The following is a 27,374-nucleotide window of genomic DNA, read 5'->3' as shown; positions in this document are numbered from 1 at the left end:
TAAACCCTAAAATACTACAGCAAATTCAAGACTAGAGCAACTGTATTTTGGACAGCTACCAATTCGCTTTCAAAATTCCACATCAGTCAACCTAGAAGAGGTCCCAGAGGATTACAGTGGCAAAATGTGTAGCACAATGATGAGAAGAGGAGGAAGCTCCCTTGTCTTCTGGCACTGGCTTTGCTTACACTCAGTCTGTCACTCAGGCGCATGCTTCTGTGAGGGTTGCAATAAAAAAAGTAACTATTTTTGTTGCAAAAATCTTAGCTTGACCAAAAAAAAAAAAAAAACTGATTAAATTACTGAGGTACAGCTAAGGCCTTTTTGTTCAGTTTTACTGAAAAATTCTTGGTTTTTAAAAAGAGCTATTTTTTACTGGATCGTCATATAAATTTTGAATGACTCCTGAAAATACTGATTACGTTAAGCAAATCCAACCCCTATTAATATGCACTTGACATAGCCCAGGGATGCACTGCTTGTATAAGGAAAGAGCTGATACTACAACTTTCAAAGCTGGGAGCTGTAATTGTGGCTGGAGGAGAGTATATGATTCAAATGTCTTTTTGGAAAGGGAAATTAATGGCTCTATTTAAAAAAAAAAAAGAAACCACAACAACAACAACAACCTCACAATTACCCTGAACAGCTATAGCCATCCCTCTAGCTCTGTTCAACTCTTGGTCACACAACACAGTAGGCATGTCCTAGTCATTCAACAAATCTATAACAAGGTTAATCAGAGATTTTATAGGATAGTATTCAAATTAGATTATTAGCCTCTTTTCACCTTTGAAGTCCATCACAAATATCAGATAGTCTCAGTGTAAGATGACCTGCTGCATGTTTTGCAGTCTATGACAACAGCCAGGATAACTGATATTGCTCAGGGCTCGTCAATAACTCAAAAGTAAAAATCTGCTCTAGCTCCAAGCAAGAAATTCTTCCATCCACCATCCACAAAATTGTGGACACAACAACAAGGCTGAATTCCTTTTCTTGATTTTAGTTAGAAGTCCTACTATCATATAGCCATATGAGACTCTAGCCAGTGCACCATAGGGTGAATATCACATGTTTTGGGTGGCTGAAGCCATCCCAGTTTTGGCCATATTCCTCACACCGATTTGCTTGCTGCCTCTAACAATTCGCCAGCAATGTATTGTCACCTGACAACCATATATTGTTATATCACACAAAATCATGAACGGCAATGCTGACGACTGCTGCAGGCAAACATGCAGCAGAGGCCCATATCCCAAAGAAGGATGGCATACCCAGGGTCTGCACCTGGGACTGTTTCTTAGAGTCCAGCACTTGGAAGAGAGACCTGGCTCTACCCAGACCTAGAAGCCTTAGAGGCACTCAGGATTCAGTGTTTGGGTCCACTCAAAACAGGCCATATAGAGAAGGGGATTGTGCCATGTTATGACAACTTCTGTCAATACACTAAAGCCACTCACAGGAATAAATCTTCACTGTGTAGCTTAGAAAAAGAGAAGTTACTCACCTGTAGTAACGATGGTTCTTCGAGATGTGTCCCCGTGGGTGCTCCACAATAGGTGTCAGGCTCACCTGGCGCCGGAGATCGGAAATCTTCCAGCAGTTTCTCCTGGATTGCGCATGTGCCGGCGTGCGCCACCCCGCTGCACGCCCCCGCCCGCGATCCAGTCCCCGCCAGTTCCTTGACCAACTGCCTCGGCTGCTCCTGAAAAACACTAGACAGAGATCCGAAGTGGGGAGGATGGGCGGGTGGTGGCGCACCCACGGGGACACATCTCGAAGAACCATAGTTGTTACAGGTGAGTAACTTCTCTTCTTCGAGTGGTCCCCGTGGGTGCTCCACAATAGGTGACTACCCAGCAGTAACCCAAGTAAGGAAGTGGGTAATTGGTTTATGTGCAGCTTGCCCCCGAGAGGACTGCTGTCGACAGACGGGTATCCTCTTCGAATACCCTAGGCAGGGCATAATGCTTGGCAAAGGTGTCATAGGATGACTAGGTCGCTGCTCTACAGATGTCTTTTAACGCGATGCCCTTGAAGAAGGCTGTTGATGCTGCCACCGCCCTGGTGGAGTGAGCCCTGGGCGGGGCCAGCAAAGGAGCATTTTGAAGCTTGTAACACATTTTTATACAGGACACAATGTGCTTAGAGATTCTCTGTGAAGAGAGACCTTCTCCTTTTGACCTGGGAGAGAGAGAGACTAGGAGCCTGTCCGTTTTCCGGAAAGACTTAGTTCTGTCTATGTAGAAGGCCAACGCCCTCCTCACATCCAGGAGATGCAGGCATGCCTCCTTGCTGGAGCTGTGAGGCTTCGGGTAAAATGAGGGTAAAACTATTGGCTCGTTAAGATTGGACTCCTAAGGGACTTTTGGAACAAAGGCTGGGTGCAGCCTTAAGGTTACCGCCTCCTTTGAGAATACTGTGCAGTGTGGCGTTGCCATCACTGCCGCGAGCTCACTCACCCTGCGGGCTGACATAGTTGCAAGGAGGAAGGTTGTTGTTTTGTTTTTTTTTTATCGTAAAGAGACGTATGGGAACTGTGGCTAATGGTTCAAAAGGTGGACCCAATAGCGTGCTGAGCACCAAGTCCAAATTCCACGATGGTGGAAGCGGTTTCCGAGGGGGGTACAGGTTTACCAGCCCCTTCAAGAACCCGGTAACGATAGGATGGGAGAATACCATGGGCCCTTCCTCTGTATGCCGAAAGGCTGATATAGCGGCGAGGTGGACCTTTAGCGAGGATAGAGAAAGCCCGCCTCTCTTGAGGTCCAATAAGTATTCTAGTATTACAAGTATAGGAACGTCAAGGGGAGCTAACTGCTTGGCGGAACACCAGGCTGTGAATCGAGTCCATTTCTGCTTGTAAGTCCTCCTGGTGGAGGTCCTTCGGCTACATTCCAGGACTTGTTGTACTCCCTCCGTACATGTGCTCTTTAAAGAGCTGAGCCATGGATTAGCCATGCTTGTAGGTGCAGACCCTGAGGGTGTAGGTGCACTAAGGACCCCTGGGCCTGCGTGAGTAAGTCTGGCGCCACCGGTCGAGGGAGCGGTGGGCGGTCCGACATGCGCAAAAGCAATGGAAGCCATTGCTGCCGATCCCAAGCGGGACTATGAGTATCATGCGAGCTCTCTCCCTTCTGGCATTGTGCAAGACCTTGTGGCAAACAGATCGATCTGGGGAAACCCCCATGTACGAAAAATGCGCTGTAGCAGATCGGAGCGGATCTGCCATTCATGCGTGATTGCGAAGCGCCTGCTCAGCTGATCTGCTTTCACGGTGTGAGCGCCCGGCAAGTACGAGGCTTTCAACGTTATGTTGTTGGCGATGCACCAATTCTACAATTGGACTGCTTCCGCACATAGGGCACGGGATCGTGCTCCTCCTTGTTGATTGATGTAAAACATAGTGGAGGTATTGTCGGTATTGAATCCCGACTATGTTGCCATGTAGGTAATCTCGAAAATGTTTGCAGGCGTTGAACACTGCTCTGAGCTCTGGCATGGCTATGTGCAGTGTCTGTTCCGCAGGGGACCATAGCCCTTGCGTTACCTTGTCGCCGATGTGCGCTCCCCATCCTATGTGGGAGGCGTCGGTAGTAAGAAAAAATAGAAAATTTGTGGTTGGTGAAAAGGCACCCCCACTAGCAGATTCTCAGGGTTTTCCCACCACGCCAGGGATCTGCGCACTTCCGTGGTGGGTGACACCACCCTGTGGACAGTGTGGGATGCCGGTTTGTAAACGCTCGCCAGCCAATGCTGCAGGCTTCCCATGTGCAACCTGGCATTCCGTACCACAAACGTCGCTGCCGCCATGTGGCCCAGCAGCTGTAAGCATGTTAAGACCGGCACCATGGGGCTGTATGTGATGACTTCCACCAGCGAACTGATGGTGCGGAAGCAGGCATCGGGTAGGTACACCCTTGCTGTGATAGAGTTTATGCGTGCCCCAATGAACTCTGTATGTTGTGTGGGTTCGGACTTTGACTTTGTGAGGTTGATGACTAGGCCCAGCGAAGAAAAATGTGTCCGCTGTGACGCGTATCATGCGTGAGACCTCTGCCTTCGAGGCCCCTTTTAGCAGGCAGTCGCCCAGATATGGGAAAAATAAACACCCCGTCTGTGCAGGTAGGCTGACACCACTGCCAGGGTTTGGTGAAGACTCTGGGGGCTGAGGAGAGGCCAAACGGAAGAACCCTGTGCTGGAAGCACTCCTGGCCGACCGTGAAGCGGAGGAAGCGTCTGTGTGCCGGGTGGATTGTTATATGAAAGTAAGCATCTTGTAAGTCGAGTGCTGCAACCCAGTCTCCATCGTCCAGTGCCATGAGTATCAAGGCAACTGTGATCATCCAAAAACGTTGCTTGCGCAAGTAACGGTTGAGGCCCCAAAAATCTAAGATGGGCCTCCAGTCTCCTGTTTTCTTCTCTGGTAGGAAGTAGCATGAATAAAAACCTTCCCCCGGAATTATTCCGGAACTCTTTCCACCTCCCCTATGAACATAAGGTGATTCACCTTCTGCTTGAACCTCGCCTCATGGCAGCGTCCCTGAGGCGAGGCCTGGTGGGAGGCTTTGTCGGTGGAAGCGACTGGGAGGGGATCGCGTAACCCGTGGCTATGATCTCCAGCACCCATTTGTCTGTGGTGATCTTTTGCCATTGGGAGTGGAATGGTCTGAGGCGATGATGGAACATGAGATGAGAGTGGCATTGAGCGAGGGTATTGATGGTGCAGCCCCCGACATACCCATCAAACTTGTTGCCTTTGGGCCTGACCCGAGGGCATATGGCTTTGTTGAGAACGTCGCCTAGGAGTTCTGGACTGTTGCTGCTGTTGATAGTGCCTTTGGCCGTAGCCCCGTTGATATTGAGCACGCTGTGGTTGTAAGCGTAGCGTCTTTGCTGAGGATAAAATTTTTCCCTCCTGTATGGGGGAGTATAAATGCCCAAGGTTCTAAGTGTAGCACTCGAGTCCTTACTGGAGGGAGGGACCGAGTCGGTTGAGTCTGCAAACAGCTTTTGTGTATCAAAGGGAAGGTCCACAATCTTCGCCTGTAGGTCCCTCGAGATACCCGACGTCTGGGGCCAGGATTCTCTACGCATGACCACTGCTGTAGCCGTTGAACGTGCCGCCGTGTCCGCCACGTCCAGGGCAATCTGGACTCCCATCTGCGATGCTGCGTAGCCCTCTTGAATAATCGCCTTTAACACTGGCTTTTTGCCTTCCGGAAGTGAATCCATGAGGGGAGTAAGCCTGGAGTAATTATCAAAATTATGGTTTGCTAGGTGTGCCCATAATTTGCCACTCTCAATAGCAGGGTAGAAGAGGAGTACACATTCCTGCCAAACAGCTCTAGCTTCTTAGCATCTTTGTCCGATCCCCCCGATTTGTACTGAGAAGCCTTTGACCTCTGCTGGGATGACCCGACCACCAAAGAATTTGGTTGTGGGTGACTGAAGAGGAACTCCATGCCCTTTGCCGGGACGAAGTACTTCTTATCCGCTCTCTTGTTTGTAGGCGGAACAGAGGCCGGAGTCTGCCATATAGTAATGGCTGACTCCAGAATGGCTTCGTCCAGTGGAATAGCAATTTTGGACGAAGCCGGGGGTCTCAAATTTTTCAGGAGTTTGTGATGTTTCTCCTGCACCTCTGCCGTTTGAATGTCTTGCGTGAAAGCCACCCTTTTAAACAGCTCCTGAAACTGTTTAAGGTCATCCAGGGGAGAGACATCCCTGGGGGCCATGGCCTCATCTGGGGAGGATGAGGAGGAACCACTAGGGTAAACCTCCCTCGAACCCTCGGGCTCCTGCGGTCGATGATACACTTGCTCGCTGGAGGATTGTGAAGGAAAGTCTCGGGGTTCTAAAATTAACTCCCCTTGAGACAACTGTGTTTCCGTCCCCGATCGGGAGTGCCCATGGGGGTATTGAGCGGCCGGGGGGGACCTGCCCCTGGGTGTAGGCCTGTGGCGTCTGTGTCCAGCATGATAAGGACGACCATGGCAGCATGGGCAAGGGTCTGGGGATGGAGACCTAGACCACTCATGGGGTGTGTACCCCCAATGTCTGGGAGAGCGAGACCTCCGCGATGACACAGATAGAGGTGAAACTGACTTGTGATAGTACTCCAGGGGATCCAATCCCAGAAATGGTGAAAGTGGCCCAAGCCACGGTGACATTGGTTGGAGGAACGGAGGAGGTGGTTCCGGATGGGCCGGTGGAGACACAGGCCTTCGGTGCGGCGTGTGTATCACAGGGGGAGGGCTTGGTGCTAACAGCAGCGCAGCCCTGTCCGGAGATGGACTGTGGTGCCGGGCTTTTGATTTTGCCTTGCCCCTCCCCTGCGGGGCCGGCACCGCCCCCTTCCGTGCCGGGGATCTCGGCCCCGCTGTCAGCGCCGCGCTCGGCACCATCAGCTGCGGTGCCGCGCAGGTATCCTCCTCCGGTGCCTGCAGGCTCCGTGCCTGGCGCCCCTGCACCGTTGGTGCCACGGGGGCCGGTGCCACCTGTGGCGGTGCTGCCGGGTCCGGCGCTTGCCTCGCTGACGCTCTAGGTGCCGCGCGTGCCGGCTGTTGTATAACCGGAGGCTCAGCCTCTGCCACGTGCGCTGCCGCGCTTCCGCTTGCCTGAGTATGCAGCTGGGGGCTGTGTGCTCCGCTCGTCCTGCTCACTGCAAACGCTGGCAAGGATCGAGCCAGGGAGAGTTTCCGCCGTTTCTGCACCAAGGAGGTCAGAGAAAGCTGCCCTCCTCTTATGCAACCCAGAGGGCCCTTCTGGGTGAAGCTTCTCCGGCAAGTCCGGCTGGAGAGCCTTATCAACAAGAGCATTTTACGCCTCATCGCTCTGTCCTTCCCGGCCCTGGCTGTGAGCTTAGCACAGTGAGAACACTTCTGGGTAGCCTGTGATTCCCCCAGGCATCGGATGCATTTGCTATGCCCCACGGAGGCCGGCATAGCTTCACGGCATGACTCACGCTTTTTAAAACCTGAAGAGGCCATTGCGGTGAGTCCTTTACTGTTAATAGGGTACTTAGCACTTAATCCGTGCCTTTCCACCCCAAATAGTGATCACCGGCTTGCAGGGCAGCAGGCGGCCTAAATGGCCTTCACGTCCGCTCTTCTCTTCTCCGCTCCTCTTTTTTTTTTTTTTTTTTTTGACTGATATTCTCTTTGTCTCTGCTTTCTCTCTCCTCCCCTTTTTTTTTTTTTATAATAACCAAAAACAACAAATGACACATAGAAAAAAAAAACCCACTATTTAATCTGACTCTGGCCTTAGCCTGAGCAGATTCCGTCTGCAGCCGATGGCGGTTGAGAAGGAACTGGCGGGGACCGGATTGCGTATGCGGCTGGGGGCGTGCAGGGGGGCGGCGCGCACCAGCGCATGCGCGATCCAGGAGAAACTGCTGGAAGATTTCTGATCTGCGGTGCCGGGCGAGCCCGACACCTATTGTGGAGCACCCACGGGGACCACTCGAAGAAGAATGCCTAGTTTCAAGAATAAAATGCCTTTACATTAAAATTTCAAGAGAAAGATTCTGTACTTGTAGAAGTTGAGCCTTCTGCAGGTTTCCAAATTTAACCATAAGTGACAAAAAAAAAAAAAGAGGAGGCCAGGAACAATCTTTGTTTTTTGGAATGTGAAATTTACTGGAGAGGAGTGGTACTTCCATGGGTTGTCTATAAATTAGGGACTTACACCCAAACAACACTCTGTCACAGGCGGTGCAGCAGCAAAATGTAGGCTGTAAATGTAAAAGGAAAAACAGGCCATCAAGATGCTGACCATGATACAGCTGAGTGTAAGACCAGACTGTCTGTTTAACCAACCATGTAACTCAGGAAGCAGGAATTCCTTGTGAATTACCCTGAGTCTTACCTAATGCTTCCAATAGTTATTAACATGGAGGCTGTGTTGAGGAGCACGTAGTCAAGACTTGCATGGAAACTGATTCATGGATGATATCATCCACGGTCGCAGTGTAAACATAGCTAACATTATGCAATGGGAAAAAAGGCCCTCTGAGTCTATTCACATATAGATCATTTCACTCTCTCCAAGCGCCTACCTTCCTGACTATAACTCCTGCTTTTGTCTGTAGTTGTCCAATGGATTAAACAAAATCGAATTCAAGTACCTCCTAAACCCTCTAATAGCCTTGTCTTCTCTTACCTTCATTTTATACCCCTTTATATTTGAGTCTACTACAATCTGAACACTGCCCTGTTGCTTACAATTACTTAAACACAATCTTCCTTGCTTCTTTTTAAATGCAATCCAGATTGAAATGAATATTAATCCACATTACAAGGTATAAGTCCCTACTTGGTCTGCCCCATTTTATTTAGGGCTCTCTACATCCAACTGTTCCTATCCACTGTGACACTGACAGAACCATCTTCACTATATCTGCCAACGAGAATGCAGTGCTCATTGTGCATTACGTCTTCAAAATTGTCAGTACAGAATATGGAGGTTAAACAACGATGCCTTTGGCTACGCAGATATGTTATTCTCAATCCATATCCACTGACCTCACTGTTACCATGCCAACTGAAATTTCCACAATCAGTACCCTACTCATTAATGTTTTGTGCTAGCATCTTTTGGTGTGATATTGCATCAGAAGCCTTGATAAAGGCCAATACCAAACAGATTATGCTGGGGGCTTCACCTCTGTCAACCTTCATTGACACCTCCTTGGTGAACTTGATGAAATTTGTTAAGCGTGACTTCCCTTCTCCAAAGCTGTGCTGACTGCACTTGATTATTCTTGTACCATACAAGAACAGTCTCATCTTTCATCCTGAATCACTGTTCCTTGACTCACTGAATGGAGATGTCACATTTCTAGTCTTTGGACTCTTGCTTCTCTCCCCCGAGATGCCTGGTCCAATTTTTAAAGTAAGAGATCACATTAGTTTCTCCCCAGTCCTGGCCATATGCATTGTGACAGGGCAACAAACATACTAGCTGTGATTTCACCTGAATGGTGTAGATCTGCTTCCTCAGATTTGGACTTAATATGATATGATATAGCATAGGTGAGTGAAGTGAGGGGGTAAACCCCTCGGGGGGGCATGAAATTTCATAAGCGGGGTGCAGCATGATGGGCTGCTTGGTCTCAGTCTCATCCACCTAATTAAAAACATTAAAATACAGTACTGTTTGTGTGTGTATTCACATTTATATACCTGTTAATAAAGTTTTTACATTCTACATAGTTATTTTCTTATATGTGCCTCAAGGGTTTTTTTTTTCCCCCCATATGAACATAACCAAAATTTCCATCAGTTTGGATTCACTGAACAGGTTGCCGGGGCTCTGCTTATTGCAGGGATGAAAAACAGATCCTGACATAAAAAGTTTGCTCACCCCTGTGCTATCGGTAACTCACTCTTAACCCCTCAGTTATTACAAAATCTTAATTCATTTGCTAGTCCAAGAGGATTCCAAATACTGATGGCCCCTCAGGGACAGGGGAGTCTGTCCCTTTTATCCCTCTGGCCTACGGTGTATTGGGCATATTCTGGGTGTTCCAGAGGAACAGAGCACAACTGGAGTAGTGCTTCAGATTTCAGACTCCCCACCTTCTTGGAAGCCCTTACTAGACAGCATACATAAGAGCAGCCCAAAATTTGCTCCAACTTACACACATAGCTCACAGCAGCCCTAGGAATAAATGGGAAGCAGCCACCACCCTTTGCCACCTTGGTGCTAAAATTTTAGTCAAAGGTGAAAAAGCTTTTTCCAGTCTGAACCCTCCTTTTAGGAGACGACTGAAATGCTAAGAGATCATGCCCAGTCAAACAGTGATTCTCCTTTAAGCACAGGCACACGCTGAAGGAACTAAACTGAGCGCATTGCATATCTAATTAACTTAATGGAAAGTCAAGTAAGAGTGATCTCTAAGGAAATAACAGCTTTTAAGTTGTTACAGTTACTCAATTTCCTCAAAAGCCCAAGGAATAGTTCTGTTTCTCTATCTGAGATTTGGAATGTCTGTGTTTTTGACAAACAGATCTGAAACTCATTTTAACAAACCAGGAAGCATGTATTACAAATCAGTCAGTCAATCCACCTGTTTCTATATAGGAGATACATAGACAGAGGTGAAATTCTGTATTTTCCACTCACAAATAAGATGTACAAGTGGTAGAAATCAGGGAGGATTGTGTGTATATCCAACCACTACTGAGAAAAGCCTGCATTCCTTTGATTTTACACAAGTTCCACCTAATCTCACTGCAATGAAAAAAAAGCACTACTCTGCATCAAAAATGCCTTTTCTCCCAGCTTGAATAACCCTGTTTGAGCAACGGAAGATGGGATAGCAGTCACAGACTGGAATGTCTTCCCTTTGGTTTGCTGGTGAACTTAACCATGTTCCAAGCATCAAACCAGAAAAGCATTCAGCAGCCTCCTCAGTGTTTCATTTGACTCGTCAGTCTGGGGAAAACTTAACTGAAACAAACCTTTTAGCCAAAAAGACTCTTGATCCAAAACCTGCTGGGGGAAGAAAAAAAAAAACAAGCCATCGAAAATCATCCCTTGACTTCAGAGATTTAAAATCAGGCCCAGAGTCTATGGCTATGTCTACACTACAGCAATCCTTTGAAAGAAGTTCTTCCAGATCTCTTCCAAAAATACTTATTTCGAAAGAGTGCATCCACACACAAAAGAAGCAGATTAAAAAAAAAACTGATCTGCTCTTTTGACAGAGTGTGTCCACACAGCCCCCACTCTTTTGAAAGAGTGGGCCAGGGATCGAAAAATTTGGCACCATGAGGACTGCTCTTCCAAAAGAAGGGCCCCCGGGCATCTACACTTTTTTTTCCTGAAAGAATTTTCAGAAAAAGGCGCTCTTCCTCATCTGGGAAAGGAAGAGGGCCACTGGAAAAAATGCTGTGTTCTTTCAATTTCAGATCAAGAGAGACCATTGTGTGTGTAGAAGCTCCGCGGGTTCTTTCGGAAAAGAGCTGGCTTTTTTTTTTTTTTTTTTGAAAGAACTTGCTAGTGCAGATGCAGCCTATATAAGGAGCAGCAGAGGTTAATTTTGATATGACCAAGATTTACAGTACTTTGAAGGTCAATTGGAGTGAAAACATGTTTTTAATCTTCTTATCTACTTATGAATCACTGTGTTTCAGTAGTCATTACAGAGCTAGTGAGATTTCCACATAGCAAGCTGGCATGTTTATCACACATTGACCTACATCCACCTCTCTTAGTTTTGTGGATTTTAGAAGAAAGGCAGATGTGGATCTGTTGGTGACTATTTGCACTGGTCACGTTTCTGTCCCTGGAAACAGTAACTTAGGGAGTGGCGGGAACTTTCTGCACCAACACATTTTCTCCTTTGGCCTTTTCCTAACAGAGGATCGAGATCCATGTCCTATAAGTTCAGTTCTGTCTTATTCCAAAAGCTGTTCACAGAAAGATGCTGGGCGTGCAACCAAGCTTCCTGCACTCAAAAAATTGACCACTTTGGGCATAACCCCTTGAAACTAATGTGTGTCCCCTTCTCAAACACCAGTGAAAGGGAAAGTCTGAAGATATCTGCCAGTCTTAGGCAGGGGATAATCTCTTCCTGATCCCAAATTTGGTGATCAGATCCTTTTAATCTGTTAAGTGTCTCCCTCTCCCAGTTGCACCCTTGACCCTGCTCCTGGCCTCTGCAGCATCATCTGCTCCACACCATGCAGGGAATCTGTGTTGGGTAGGAGTTGCTAGGAGGGAGAGGAAAAATTGATTTGCCAATGGGTGGGAGGTACTGGCAGGGGTCAGTAGCTAGCTGTCAGTGGGTGATAAGCACCCACTAATTTTTTCTGTGGGCCCTCTACAATGTTCCCTCTAATCTTTTCCATCCGTGTGTGGATTTTTTCAATTCACGTGGGGAATACACTTTAACTGTGTCTACACTACAGAGTTCTGTCCACAGAAGTCACTGTCGACAGATATTTCCCGTCAGAACCTCTGTCTATGGAACATGTCCACACCTAACACAGGCTTCCCTTGTCAATGCCCTTGGTCAACAGAGAGCAGCCAGAGACTGACCAACCCTGTCAACAAAACAGCCAATTAGAAGCTCTGCAAACAGGGGTGCCTGGTTAACTGGAAGCCCTCTCTGTTGACAAAGGACCCCCTGGAATGGCTACACTAGTTTTTTTTATTGACAGAATCTGTCGACAGAGATGCCATGCCTTGTACGGTCAAGAAAGAACTCTGCTGGGAAAACTGCCATGTTCTGACAACAGATTCTCAACAGAATGCATTTGTATTGTGGACACTCCCCTAGTTTTGTCAGCAGAAGACCTCTTCTGTCAACAGAGCTCTGTAGTGTAGACCCAGCTTTTATGTGCACTGAGGCACGTGTGAGTGGGCACCATGAGTAGAAACAAAAAACCTAGCTGGCTGCAATTTGAACGTCTCCTGAGTGGTCGCACAAATGACTAGCTTATAAAGAACACTGGTACTTTATCCCTGCAGCACCCACAGATTCAGCATTATGGCCACCAGCAGTGGAGCATGTCTGACCCATCTGAGCTTTGCTGGCCCTTGCCTGGGTGTCCTAAGCCACATACAGTTCATGTCTCTCTCGATTAGGCAACTGCAGTTGATTGTTGATGTAGGGTGGGATTTTCAGAGGCTGACAGCATTTAATTCCTTAAACAATCCAGGCCATAGTGCTCAGCAGCATCTAGACTGGAGGAAGTTGCACCTTCACTCCAATTACAATGTAGTATACAAAAACTTTGTATCATTTTTTTGGAATTTTGTTGTACTATGTAGATATCCACACCTTCTATTCTGGGAACTGAAGATGACACATCCAATATCTCATGCTACAGGATGCTAGTAACTCAAATAAATCTGTATTTTATTACAGTGTGACGATACAGATGGATTTATATTTGAGCAAATATTTCTAATTAATTATATGACTCAGTGCAAAACAAAAATTTGGAAGCCACATGCTTAGAAGAGAAACAAATGAACATGTGAATTAGAGTTCCAGCTAGATCCCTCACTGAATCAGTCATGTCAAATCTATTTTTCTTCCTTTTAACATTGGAGAAGTATATTACTTATATTACAGTAGAACCTAGAAAGTCCAGACAGCATAAAGTACATAACACAACAGGGTACCAAACACATAAGAAAAATACCTCTGATCTGAGTTTACAATCTAACTAGTCAAGAATAGAAGAGAAAGTATTCCCCCCATTACAGAGGCAGGGTGTAAGTGACTTGTCTGAAATCACATGGTGAGTCAATAGCAAAACCCGGAATTGTACCACATCCCATCACCTGCTCTGTCAAAACCTAGTATCTAAGACATAAAACCACAGCGACACAAATCCCTCTCCCCTATGCATTCACAGCCTTTGTTTTCCTAACTAGGAAAGAGCCCAGAGAAGGCACTCCTCAGCTCCAAATACCAAACTCTTATGTAGGATTCATACCAAAATGTTTATATATGTGGAAAAAGAGGTGACAAAAGAGGGGAGATGACCAGAACTCACCATCTGATTCCGAGGCTGCTCTGAAGATCAAGTAACTGCTGGGTAACGGCTGAGTGATGGAACCAACATTCTCTCCCTTTGGACCCTAGGGTCACATACAAACAAGAAAAAGGTAAGGCAAGAGGGAGGTGGTAACAGCTTTGTGAATTTTCCCTTTTACATGTGAGCATTTTCCCTTTTACATGCGAGTTCTTCCAGTAGCTGTAAGTCACTTGGTGCTGTCCCTTCTCTGCCTTGGCTCTGAGTTCATTCCATCTCCTTTTCTGTCAGTGTTAGGGGCAGAGGAGCTTGAAAACCAGCAGATGGGGACTGGCATGGTCTAGTCCAGACACCTAACCTGGATCCTTCGCTGGCTTCATGTGGCTCACCCAAAGGGATACGTGTATTTGTGAGCAGGAAGAAGAGAAACAGATGGAATAATTTAGAGGGATCCCTTAGTAACCAAGATATTGTAACCACAGCTCCAATCAAGTTCTAAGATGACGACACAAACCTGGCTCAGCCCAAAGACCAATTTCGTCAACGCCACTAAAAATGCACACGTATACCCCTCCCCAGACTGAAAAGAATTGGTCCCATTAGCTTGTGAACAAAGGCACTGAAAAGCAGAAGTGAAAAAGGTGCAGTTCCCTGGCCTCTCACATAAGACTTTTCAGCATCAATCGCACTGTTGAGTCCAGATGTGCTACTGCAACACCAGTGACAAAAAGCCTCAGCTTTCCCCATCAATGCTAGAACAGCAGGTATCACTATCACCTCTGATGGTGGCATCATCCTTTCCAGCAAGCTAGTGCCATGTAAACCAACTTGCTCCTCAATTATTTAGTTAGTTCTTCCAGTAGCTGTAAGTCACTTGGTGCTGTCCCTTCTCTGCCTTGGCTCTGAGTTCATTCCATCTCCTTTTCTGTCAGCGTTAGGGGCAGAGGAGCCTGAAAACCAGCAGATGGGGACTGGCATGGTCTAGTCCAGACGCCTAACCTGGATCCTTCACTGGCTTCATGTGGCTCACCCAAAGGGATACATTTGGGGGCATTTCAGTGACAGCTTTTCTGAAAGCCTGCAACTAGGGGTCGGTGGTGGATATGATGCTTTGAAAGGCGAGATGGGAGGGGGATTGAAGGCTTCATTGTAACTAGGTGTTTTATAGTGCCACCTCTTTCCCTTTCCCCACATCTATTGTAGAAGCACCTACTCTAGGGGTTCTAAGCAGACAAATATCTCAAGGATTCAGAGAGAGCATTTATTACATTCCTATCAATTTGCAGTCTGTGGCGAGGGGGCTGATGCTGACCATCAAGGACCTTGCTTCGGAAGGTGCAAATTCTCACAAAAGGCCAACTCTGCCTGAGGGTTTCCTGACCAACCTCAAATTCATACTAGAAGTCTTCATCATTGCCTGCTACTCTCAACTGCTCCTGGACATGAGTGTCTGGTAGGTGGATTGTGCTGTTACCTGGTTTGGAGTTATTTTTTAAAGCCCTAATTGTATGGTTAGGAATGGGAAGAAGGGGAGGTCAGAGGATGAGACACATGCTGACAGGGATATGAATTTGACAATACGTCCAGTAGTTTACATTAATTTTCTCTGACACAGTTTCTAATCCCTGGTTTTCAAGCTTTATAAAAGCTTCACTTGCCATCTTCTTCTGTCAGATCCTTATTACTCAAAGCAGGGGAGCCAAGGTAAACAGCCCTTCTACAAAGTGCTTGATGTGTAGAAACCCAAAACCTGTATGGAGGTTTGATATGCAGGACTGGCAAAGATGGGATTTGGTTAGTGATCTGCAGCATAGCAGCCCAGGACATTACTACTGATATTAATGCAATCAGGTAGCATTCCTCGTGGCACTTTGGAGAATTGCTGGTAACACCATAGCATAGATTTTCAGTGCAGACCAAAACCCACCTTACAGGGAAAGCCCACAAACACAATATGCTGATTCATCCCACTGACATTTAAAAGAACAGTAGATGTCACAATGTTTCAAGAGAGCTTTATGCAAGTGGAGAAATATTAAAGTGACCAAACAACTGCAAGAGACAGATTTAGTCACCACAGCTGGGTAAAAAGATCATTTACACTGAAGCCATTCTTAAAATCCCTACCCTGCCTTCAACCACTCTACAGAGTAGGTGAAATTTCCTAACTGTAAAACAGGGATAAGACAACTTCCTTCCTTTCCAACTACTTCTGTCTTACCTATTGAGACTGTAAACACATCAGAGCAATGACTGTGTCCTACTTTAGCAATGGGACACAATGTCAGCTGCAGTTTTCATACAACTATTGTAATACAATTAATATAGGGAAGAGTTTGGGTCACTCTCCTGATTGCTCTCATCTTCCAGACTGAAACCCATCATTCGAAAAGGACATGTTTGTGGTTCTAAAACACTAGTTAGTTTTAGATTGCCATATCAGAGTCAGGTGAGACCTCTAGACTTCATAAGAATCATGAAAACTAAGAAGCAATGAGTTGTTGCAGTCGTGGAAGCTACAGTCATTTGGAACGTAGGTTTTAATTTTATCACAAAAGACAGTCATTAAAAATACTATAGCGAAGTATCTGTATGGATGAAAATGAGCAAAAAATGTTTGGGCTGGAAAGTAGGAAAGCATGCTTAATGGTATAATCTAATTGATATTAGCAGATTATAAAAGTTTCCCATGAGATGTGATAGATGCTCCATTGCTTGTTACTTAAAAAATAAATAATTAAGTTGGAGGGTGTGTGCAAAACAAAAAGGCATATTTCTTATTTATCGATTTCAAGTTCGCCAGCATGACAAGGTATTATTTGCAGCTATGTATAGGTGCCAGAGTAACTGAAATTAGACAAACATTCCCAGACTGTATTGTTCACCAGTTAAGATAACTCACATGAAATATCTAGTGTTTCAGTACAACAGGATGATCCACCACGTTGCCAAGTCTAGCTTTTAATGCACCAAGCACACAGCCCCAAAATCACCACCCTACAGGCTTCAAATGATGCTCTGCAGCAAACCTAAACAGGTATGGACCCTAACTACATTCCCATTATAAAACGGTTGAAAGATATTACCAGGATAATGTGGGAAAGGTCTCTCTGTCACTGCCTGTTCTGTTGAGATAACTTAATGCTGTTAATTAGCACCTTTTCAAAGCATGAAATAAAAATTCCCCATGTGTTCTCTTTAAGAAGCAGGACTGAGCACATCCTAAACTAACAGTAGCTAACTTTAGAAAAACTATTTAGGCTCATAAGACTGGGGACCCATATAAAATGAAGCAAACTCGTTATCCAGGCAAACAATTCTAATTAACAGTGTGGAAGCCAGTCATTTTTATTGAAAAGAAGGTAATGTTAATCAGCTGGTGTGCTCTTGGTTTGCACATTCTAAACAGTATTACTGAGTTTACTAAATTACATCATCTTTCATCCTAAGTACACTGGTAATCAACTGACAAGCACCTGAGATTCTTTGTTCAAACTAAAATAATTGCCTATTAAACCAAGGAGATGAACCCAAAAGTAAATGCTAGACAGCTCCACAAAACATTTGTTCTTCTAGGCTGGGTCTACACATGCTCATTCCTTTCAAAAGGGGCATGTTAATGAGCAGGTTCAAAATATGCTAATGAGGCTCTGCAATGAATATGCAGTGCCTCATTAGCATAATGGCAGCCACAGCAACTCAAAAGTGCAGCTTTTTGAAATGCATGCCACCTGTGGAGATGGGAACCTTCCAAAAGGACCCCCCCAGTTTTCAAAAGCCCTTCTTCCGATCACCAGATAGGAAGAAGGGCTTTCAAAAACTGGGGGGAGGGTCCTTTCGGACGGTCCTGTCTCCAAGGGCGGCACGCGATTTGAAGAGCTGCACTTTCGAATTGCCGTGGCCGCCATTATGCTAATGAGGTGCTGCATATTTATTGCAGCACCTCATTAGCATATTTTGAACCTGCTCATTAACATGCCCCTTTCGAAAGGAAGGGGCACATGTAGACCCAGCACTAGGGTTTAAGGCTGAGCCCTGCTAAACTACAAACATTTATATCAGTTAACAGATGTTTGTGGAGCATCCAGAAAAGCATTTACAATTGGTTTAACCGGCTATCAATTAAACAGAGTTAAAACCATAACACAAATTCTAGTTTAGACAAACCTTATATTTCAGGATCTGTCATCTTGTTTTAAGATGCTATGGTAATTCCTGACCATGTCTTGGTTCTAGTATCATAGGTAACAATTTTAACCTATGCTGAAGCACAGTTGATCCATAATTCAAGAGAAGCGAGCTCTTTGTACCATTAGACAAAACCAATTTATATTAGTAAATGCTCCATTGGTTGCCTTACAATTATGTAGCAAAATGACAAAACAAAACAATGTTTCTGGCAGCTTCAGCATTCAACTGCTGTCAAAGTGAAAACAGCTCCTCTGACATTAAGCAGTTTTAGAGGAGTCTTTTTGCTGCTCCTTCAGTGTTCATATTGTGACCCAAACTGGTTGCCACACATAACCATCCAACCTCGGGGTTTCCTAATACACAGTTCAAATCCATCTTCCCTAATAACCAGCTCAAAATACTCAGATGAATCACTGACTTTGCACCCTAAATATCTCATGATTTTCTTTGTTTTCCACAACAGTGCTCTGGCAAATTCTTTTATTTTTATATATGCATGTTTGAGGGCTCTTTTCTTTTTGATCAGTCCTACTTAAGGAAAAGCCACAGGATGGGTGCTTCCCATTTCAAAACTGGACTACTTCCTACCTGCTCATTCTGATTGTGCTTTTCAGATGAATTCAGTTGATCTCACTCAGCTTACAAGAGAATTGTTATGGTGATGGACAACAAATGAATGACAATTTTCTTGGGTGCAGTATATGAACTGGAGCAATCAAAACCTGAAGGCTGAACAAAAAGCAAGTGGTAGGTAAACTACAGTGCCTCCTCCACCTTTGGGATAAGAGAGTCTAGCTCAAAGAAAAGCCTCAGACACAGATAGAGGCTAGGCTATGAAGCTCATAAGAGAGCAATACCTCTTACTTTTGGTTGTAGAGATTCATTTATTTTTTTCTCCACTAGCTGGATTCAGATACCCAATTTTAGTAGAACCTTATTTTACAAATCGTTCCATTGACTTGAAAGGGGTGACCCATGAAGCACAGCCTTACTCATATTAAAATTGTGCTATGTGGTCTCATACATCTGCTATCCAATTGATGCCAGACTCTTTGGCCAGAGTTATGAATGCTATCAGCCCTGGCACACGAATCTTCCCAGGCATTTCTACTATGCTGTCTTCCTTGCAGGAACACCAGAATCAACAATGCTTTGTGTAGGCTGGTTATATTTCTTAGGGAATTTATAACTTTAAACAGATGCTATAATAATAGAGGACCAGAACAGAATTGAGTAGTTAAGTGCTTTTTCTTCACAGCATCATATCCTCTCATACTCTCATATCCCATCCAGAGGCAGTGAGGGGACATCCTCCCTAATTACAGCTAATGACAAATGCTGTTTCATTCAATGTTAGAGAAAACAGACTTCTTTAACAACTTTGGGTAAATTATTGATGTAAGATTCCAGAAATGTCACTCTGTGTATCATTCTGATGCCTAAAACATCTGGTCAGTCAGTGAGAAGTGAGGGAAACAGCTATATGCATAGTTGAGAGCTCTTTTTGCTCTGAATATCATCAGGCTGAATCAGAGTTTTGCAGTCTCATACTGTCCAATGTTTAGAAGTTCAGTGAGTTGGATTTAATGAAACAGGTACAGTAAGGCATGCATCTATTCTCAGTCAAGAGTACTAGATCATTGTGATAGCACATGTAACTCAGCCAATCACTACCCTTATTCTACAGCTAATTTGCATGCAAAAGTTTCATTGGTTATATGGAGGAAGACTGAACAGATGGTGGATTACTTGGTCCAACTGCCACCCCATTAAAATAAACACACACACACAAACTTCTGGCACAACCCCCCCCCAAGATACCAATCAACCTGATCAGCACACACAACCCCTCACTCCAGCATATCTCCTTCATTGAACACCCACACAAGTCTCCCAACACAGCTCCCTGCATAAACAACCCCAAATATCCCTCTGAAAACTAGGATATCTGCAGGGTCAGCATGAAATTATGGGAACAGCAATGAGCACAGAGCACAGCTCTTTTTGTTTAGAATACCATCAGGTTCAATCATCACTGGTAATCCTCCTCTGTTACCATCCCGTTTAAGTTCTCAGCCATGTTTGGCTCTTAGCCTCCCCATAACTTTATGGATTATATCCCTGTGGTGGCAAAGGCTTTTGGCCACTAATGTCAAACTATAAATTGCAGGCTCTATCTTTCAGATGGGCTGAATCCATGACTGGTTTTATATAGTGACACCTACAAGCCTCAAATGAGATCAAGAGCCTGTTGTGCTAGGCACTATACAATGACACACAGAGCATATACTTTCAACAGATAAAATGGACTAAGGGTGGCAGAAAGGACATACCAGCCTCACTTTATGGGGTGGGGGTGTGGGGCTTGTGTGTGGAAAGGGGCTGAGGCAAAGAGAGATTAAGGTCAAACAAGGGGTTTGTGGGAAAGCCAGCATTTGAACCCAGCTTTCCCAAGGCCCAATCCAGTGCCGTAACCCTGACACCAGACTTCCCTTCAATTGAAGACGTGGGAGCTGAAAAAGATGGACCAGAGCACTTATTCCGCCTTTCCTCGTGAGGGCAGACTGTCCCTGGCTCTGCACTGTACAGTACCTTGCTCATTCTAGTTTCGGAAGCTATAAGTAGCCCTCCCACATTTAGAAGATTATGTCGTAGGGCAGGTCAACGCTTAGGGAGAAAGTTGACTTGAGATATGCAACTCCAGATATGTGAATAGCATAGCTGGAGTCAGCGTAACTTCTGTGGCATCCCCACAGCGGGAGATTGACGGGAGAGCTTTTCCCCCCACATCAGCCTCCATTAGTCCTCATGCCCCCATGAAGTACCAGGGTCAATGGGAGAGCATGAGTAATTAATTTAGAATGTCCCTATTAGACCCACTAAATCAGCCCCCAGAAAGTCGATCTCATGTTAAGTGTAGACAAGCTCATAGTCTAACACATCTGACTGCAGAGGAGCTTTCTCCCATATTCAGATAATCTTTTCCTTTTCTTTAAATTTCAGTCATGTATCTATGTGCTAGAATGGAGACCCTGATTTGCCTTACATCATTCAAATCAGTTCTACTAGGATGTGACAAAGCTGCCTTTTGCATCCTCAGAAACCTGCTTCCCCTGAGCCCATCCCTCTCTGCCCCAGAGAATTTGGGGTGGAGCTGTTCAACCCAGAATGACTTACCTTTACAGCCCAGATGGACTGATCCAAGGGGTGGAAGAGTTTAAAACAAAAGCCATCCTTTTTGGAGGGTCTCTCAATCAGCTCACAGGAATGGAGCAGGATAGTGCCCACCCACTGACCGATCTTTGGTGTTTTATATATCAGCAGCACTCCTGGTTTCAGGACACACCACAGTTTGGTCCAGCTTTTCAGAGTCCCACGGATCTGACAGGGAAATAGGCAGAAATGTGGTATTTACCTTTAAATAAAATATTTAAGGCAGTGCAACATTTTCAATATATGTCCCTTACCCATCTCTAAGACACATTTTCGTTCCTTTATGCTGCCTTGCACTGTACTCCTTTAGAGTGTGGGAGCATGAGCACCTGGTGGCCGGGCCTCACTCGCAAGGCAGAATGACCATACACTCCATCTTGGAATGCTATCATACAGCGGCGGGAAGGTCTGAAGTCAGGCCAGGAGAAAGAAATCAGAAAGTTGACAAGTAGTTGGAGAGTCCCCAAAGAGAACATCCTGACAAGCAGATAGTAAGCCCCCAAAGAGAACAGCTGGGGCTAGTAGCTGGAAGCCCCCCCAAAGAGAACATCTTGGTTGTACAACATCAGAGGGTCTCAGGGGAGGTTCAGAAAAAGACCAAGGACAGAGGAAATCTTGTAACATGTTCTAACAGGCCGGGAGGATGGAAAGCCCAAATTAGGTAACAAACGCTTTAATTGGCCAGGTATCGAACCCCCAAGTAAGAAACAGTATAAAAGGTGATTTAGCAGGAATAAGGGGGTGGGCTCCTGGACACAAGGCGGAGGCTAGCAACTTCCAGTCCAGACAGCAGACCCCGGCCTGATCACCCGGACGTCACCACCACGAAAGGTCCCAACCAAGCCGTATCTCTGACTTAAAGGGCCGCTGTAACGTAGTTATTGATAAGATGTGGGAGCATTGGATGTTATTGGTAAGTCACATGTAATTATATATAGTTATATGTAACCTAGTATTTAGCTTATGCCAAATAACTATCTATCTATCTATCTATCTAACAAGTGTTAAGTAATTGTAGTTACAAATAAATGAATAAATCACTATTGGTAAATACCACTAGCTGGTCTAGCTGGGTCTGTATAGAGAATTATTGGGACTTAGAACAGCCACAGGGCATTGTGGTGTTCACAATCGGAGTGTTATTGTTCCTGGTACTCATAATACTGTGGAAACCTAGGTTTTAAAGTGAATACACTAAATCACATATTGCTGCTACACTATATCAGGCTGCTATAAAGGTGGGGTGGTTGGTCCTGGGCCACCCGACTCCCCCCGCTGTATCACACCCCACGTGCACCCACGGGACCCGGAGTAGGTCGGCACATTGTCATAGAGGTCTCGTCAACATTAGCAGATGTACTCACGAAGAAGGCATTCCACGAGTCAGGATACCAGAACCTAGCCCTTACCATTCTGAGAGCTCACAACTCCCTTGTACTGCATACGCTTTTTTATTTTGGTTGTTGTCTACATGAAAATGATTTGGTGACAAATGCTGGCAGACATTGCAGTCAGGACAGTACTTAAAATGTTACATCTAGGCTAAGTGGCCTTAGAAAAATTAATTTAATAGTCCATGGTGGGAAACCACAATTAATAGGTTTTGCAAATATCCTCATTTTGTAAAACGCTTTTTCTGACCAGTTTATTTTTCTGTCCTATCTCATAAGCAATAGATTAAACCTGATAACTTACACGTCAGGTCAACAGAGTCAGTCAATTCATTTTGAGAGTAGAGGAATATCTCAGTAAACAGGCTTCGTTTTTCCTTACCCCATCAACACATACAGGCTCAATCTCAACATGCAATGCTTTTGTTGATGTTACTGCTGTGATAATACAAAAGCAGTTGCTTCTTGTTGAGTGAAATTGTTTACAACAGCTTCATACTCCTCATGATAAGCTTCTTACACCTAAATACCTCTGTTGTATAAAGACATTATTTAGTTTTCTCTGTTAGACTGTGCTGTCTCCAGTCACCTAGAATCCACTGCCTCCCACAAACACCAGTTTCACATTTGTAATGAATATACATAAATCCTATTATCTCAAAGTCTGGAATTTAAAAAACAACAACTTTTAAAACAGTGCCTGAAATGGTGGGGGAGGGGCGGGGGGTACATCACAGAAAGAACAATTGACTGCTTATTACAATTTGCAGTGTTGTTATAGCTGGGTTGGCCCCAGAATACCAGAGACACAAAGTGGGTGAAGTAGTATCTATAAATTGGATAGAAGATTGTCACCAACGAGAGCAATGAATGTGCAGAACAAGACCACTCCATAAGCCAGCAACACTACACACACCAATGTATTTGCTAGTTTCCCCTACTCACACCCCACAATTTCAGTCAAAATATTTGTTTTGGGGTGCAGAAGTTTCAAGGCTAAGTGATGAGCTGTCAATATCCATGTGTCTTTGGTAAGGAAAAATTACATTAAACAGCTGGTCCAAAGTTTGTTGGGCATCAAAATAAAATACAAAGCCAAACTGCTACAAACTTGAAACACTACCGGAACACGTATCCTCCTGCTTCCAAGAAACTGCCACATCTTTTCCTTGTGCAGGGAGTTAAAAAATAGCATCTCTTTGCAAGGAGTAAAAGAATGGGTGGGGAAAGCCTACTAAATCTTTTCAAGATGGCTGGGGCCCATTTCATTCTTCTCATTTTCACATAGCCTGGGGTCACTTGGCAATTACAGCATTAGTAGTATACAGCCTCAAGAAATGGAATCACTAGAACAGGTTAAGCAGCATATTCCTTATTCTCCTGACTCATTTTGCAGCAGATATTCAATTACAGGATTTTACCTCGCACGTCCAAAACAAACAGATGGGCACGAGGGACATCAAAACCTCCAAGGCAAAAGCCTAACTTGGAAGTTAAAGAGGGGAAAGTGCTGAGACTTTCAGCTCTTCATTCTGAGATACCACATGCTCCCACTTCAGCTCCTCTGAGACTGTAAAATGGCTTTACAGATAATGGTTAGGAGTTGCAGACTGTGCAATGTATACTCTCTTTGAGCTTCTAGTCTGAAGAGTAAATTCAGTTTTCCACTAGCTCTCAGTGAGTAAGGAGATTGGTACTGGAGGAACCTGACAGCAATGGGTAGCAGCCATCTGAAGATGAAGGGTCTGTTCTGTCTGGCCTCCTTGTCCTTCAGATGCTGCTCAGCTTCCCATTGGGTTTCTCCCTGGGGAAGCTCAGCAGCATCACAAGGACATGGAGGCCAGACAAAACAATATATCCCAGGATTTTGACAGACCAGCACCTAGGAAACAATAGTCACAAGGAAAAAATGGAATACACACACAGTAGTGAAGTGGGATCACAGGAATCAATTGTGCAATGAACAGAACTGTTTCCTATGTTTTGGCTGAAAAAGGGAGAGCGGGCAGGGTGTGAATGAGTATTCAGTTAAGGTTGGTTATAACATGAGCCACAAACAGGCCATAATGGCCAAGGCAGCAAGTGGGAAACAACTTCATTGTCCTGTCCGGAAAGAGTCCAATTGATGGAGTACTTGCTTGGAAGCTCATGCAAGGAGAGTCAGGAAAAACACACACAGGCCACACATACCTATAGCAAGCCTCAGAAGAATAACCATGTTAGTTTGTAGCTTCACAAAAAACAAGCAGTCCTGTAGCACCTTAAAGACTAACATTCATTTTTTAGGTAATGAGCTTTTGTAGATAAGACCCACTTCTTTAGGTACTATAGCAAGCCTCCATTTATGCAGGAATAGCAAAAAAGCTGACAACCACAAAAAGATTACCAAGAAGAGAATTCTGAATCCAACACTATCTGATTAAGACATGAGACACAGCCAGAAAGGGTTAACCAGCTCATAGACTGAATTACCTGGGGCCAACCTCTCTAACAGACTTATTAGGAAGACATGTAAATGACAGTTGGGTTATTACTTTAGGCTAGAGTAGAACTTTAAAATGCAAACTTGCATGGCTCAAGCATTAGAATGGTAGGGTGTTTGCTCAGGTCTTGTGATGCGAACAAGAAAAAAAAAAATCTTTTCCATTACTATAGCCTTGATTCAAGATCAAAAGGTTTGTGATGAAACTTGACTGGAGTAGTACAATAGTCCCCCAGCCCGTGGGTGAGATCCAGACACCCGGACAATGTAATTTGGGCTCTGGGGGTCCAATGAAATCTGGCTCATGCAAGAAAGTGGGTCAAGTGGCTGCACATCACCAACATCACTCTCCATGTGCAGTGCCTGTTAGACACTTCTGGCTCCTCATCATATACGCGGGTGAGGGGGCAGCCAGGCAGCAGTGCAGCAACTGCTCAAGCTGCCCCCTGCTCGTGCTGGGCTGGGGCAGGTGGCAATGGAGAAGAGGGCTTAAAGGTTGTTGGGAGGGGTTGTGCATGCACGCGTTGCTCAGCTTAGGACTTTTTTTTTTTTTTTTTGCTGCTTCTCACTTCTCTGTGGTGTCACTTGGGCCTTTGTGATTATCCTTCTCTTGTGTTTGAGGACTGGACTAGAATCTAACACCACTTTTCTGTTTGCTACAGGAATTTGCTTGTCCCTACCATACAAGTGTCATTTGAAGTCACTTGAACGATATCAACAACACTGCCTCAGGAGAATCTTAAATATCCCTTGAGAGGATAGGCACATGAACACTAGTGTACTTGAAGAATCAGCCAGAACTAGAATTGAAGCCATTATCATTCATCAACAGCTCAGTTAGGGTTCAGATATCTGATCAGTGCCTCCCAAAACAGATTTTGTGTTCTGAACTGGAGGAAGGACAGAGGACCACTGAGTGCCAGTGGAAGTGATATAAGGACATGCTGAAGACATACATGAAAAAGTGCAGCATTGGTGTGGATGCTTGGGAGAACCTTGCCCAAGACTGTACCCAGTGGAGAGCAGTAATACATGAGGGGGTGGCATAATTTGAGGTCCCACCGTAGTGCAGACAAGAAGAGGAGGAGAAGAAAAGTGTCAAAAACTGTCCTGCACCCCTCCAACATCTATTCATTATCAAGTGACCTCCGAGAGAGAGAGAGAGAGAATGTGATTCCTGTCTACACATGAAAAAAATGGGCATTGGATTCTTCTTCTACTGCTTTACTGTTCTGTGCCCATTTGGGAACCAAAAAAGACCTCTCCTGATTGAAAAAAGCTTCTAAAGAAGGTGTGATTACTTTTTAATGTACAATTCAGGACAACTGAGTGAAGCAAGTACTTGAGAGAGGATCTGGAAAAGCTTTGTTTCAGTGGGGTTGACTGACTGAAAGCAAGCCAGTCTCGTCTGCTCTCTTGAAGGATGATACTATTGGTATTACTGCATAAAACCCAAAATACTACAGGATTTTCTTCATTTATTTATCCCTACAGCCTCATAAGCAATCTTTTGCATTAAATACCTTCAGCCAGTCTGCCATAATCACCACACTGGGATCCTTCAGAGCGCTGAAGAGTTGCTTGGTGGCTCTTTTCTTCTCCTGTCTGTAATTCTTCTTCTGTACCTGTTTCAAAAGGGAGAAAATAACTGCTATAAATGTGTCACTTACTGCATACTCTACTTGGAGAAGGGAGGAAACAGCTTGTATAACATATTAGTAAAAGCAATTTATTCTGCAGACAGACCCTTCATGAAACTTTCTAGGTCCTGGGGAGGGGAGTGGAGGGGAGGAGGGAGTCGCCAAAATGTTGTTATGTTCTAGTGACAAAAAGTAAAAAGGGAACATAAACAGCAGCCAGGATATCAAGTATCTTCATTAAGAGTAAAATCCTGCTCGAGTTCTATTTGATTTAATAGTCATTTTATTAAATTTAGCCCTGTCCATTACAAAGGTTACACAATCTGCCATCTTCCTGCGTACAGAGCAGAGCAATGGAGGCAGATTAGGGAATCCCTATGAGAACCTGTACAGAAGCAGATTGGAACTGAGGCATATAATCATATTTTCACTGAGATTAAAATTCTTGGAAAGCCATCCCTAATAGCCACAAAGTAAAACCTCTGAATTACACCAGGTATAAACATGGCCACTTGCTTTCAATTGATATGTTAGGCATATATGTATACACACCTGTGCAGGGGTGAGCAAGCAGTGGTGTCAGATCCACATCAATATTAAAGGTTACTTTCATTCTGTGGATCACATAGGTTATACCAGAGGTATATAAAACATAGGGAACAAGATACTGATAGTTCCCAGTTTGACAAAGGCAGCAAGAAGAACCCTAAAGCTACTACTGACAACTTCTTATGGAAGACCAGTTTTGTTGAACTTTCTTATTTAAAAAAGCACCGGCTGAATTATTGCTTTGAGACTGTTATAGTAGCTAACTGGATGACATTAGAGCACACGCTGTGTGTTAGTAGTAGTCCATGTTCGCTCCTATCAGCCCCCTGTTGGTTAAAGAGCTTTGGAATATATAGGCAAGTGTTTGCATGCATGGTGATTGCATTGTTTTGTTGTAATTACATTA

At 44.8% G+C, this 27,374-nt stretch overlaps 1 protein-coding gene across 4 annotated transcripts in view; it reads right to left on the bottom strand.

Moving 5' to 3' along the window:
* Positions 1-27,374, bottom strand: part of OSBPL5 (oxysterol binding protein like 5) — a 243,061-nt gene that overhangs the window by 53,277 nt on the left and 162,410 nt on the right. For all 4 annotated transcript variants that reach the window (XM_074997785.1, XM_074997784.1, XM_074997786.1 and 1 more), the window contains 3 exons: positions 26,303-26,404; positions 20,871-21,074; positions 13,524-13,608 (listed from right to left, as the gene is read on the bottom strand). In XM_074997785.1, the coding sequence (XP_074853886.1) occupies positions 13,524-13,608; positions 20,871-21,074; positions 26,303-26,404 (391 nt within the window). The remainder of the gene's footprint in view (positions 1-13,523; positions 13,609-20,870; positions 21,075-26,302; positions 26,405-27,374) is intronic.

Source organism: Carettochelys insculpta, chromosome 6, assembly GCF_033958435.1.
Source record: "Carettochelys insculpta isolate YL-2023 chromosome 6, ASM3395843v1, whole genome shotgun sequence".
Lineage (NCBI taxonomy): Eukaryota > Metazoa > Chordata > Testudines > Carettochelyidae > Carettochelys > Carettochelys insculpta.
The sequence above is the reverse complement of the archived record's forward strand: the minus strand, read 5'-3'. Positions and strand labels throughout refer to the sequence as shown.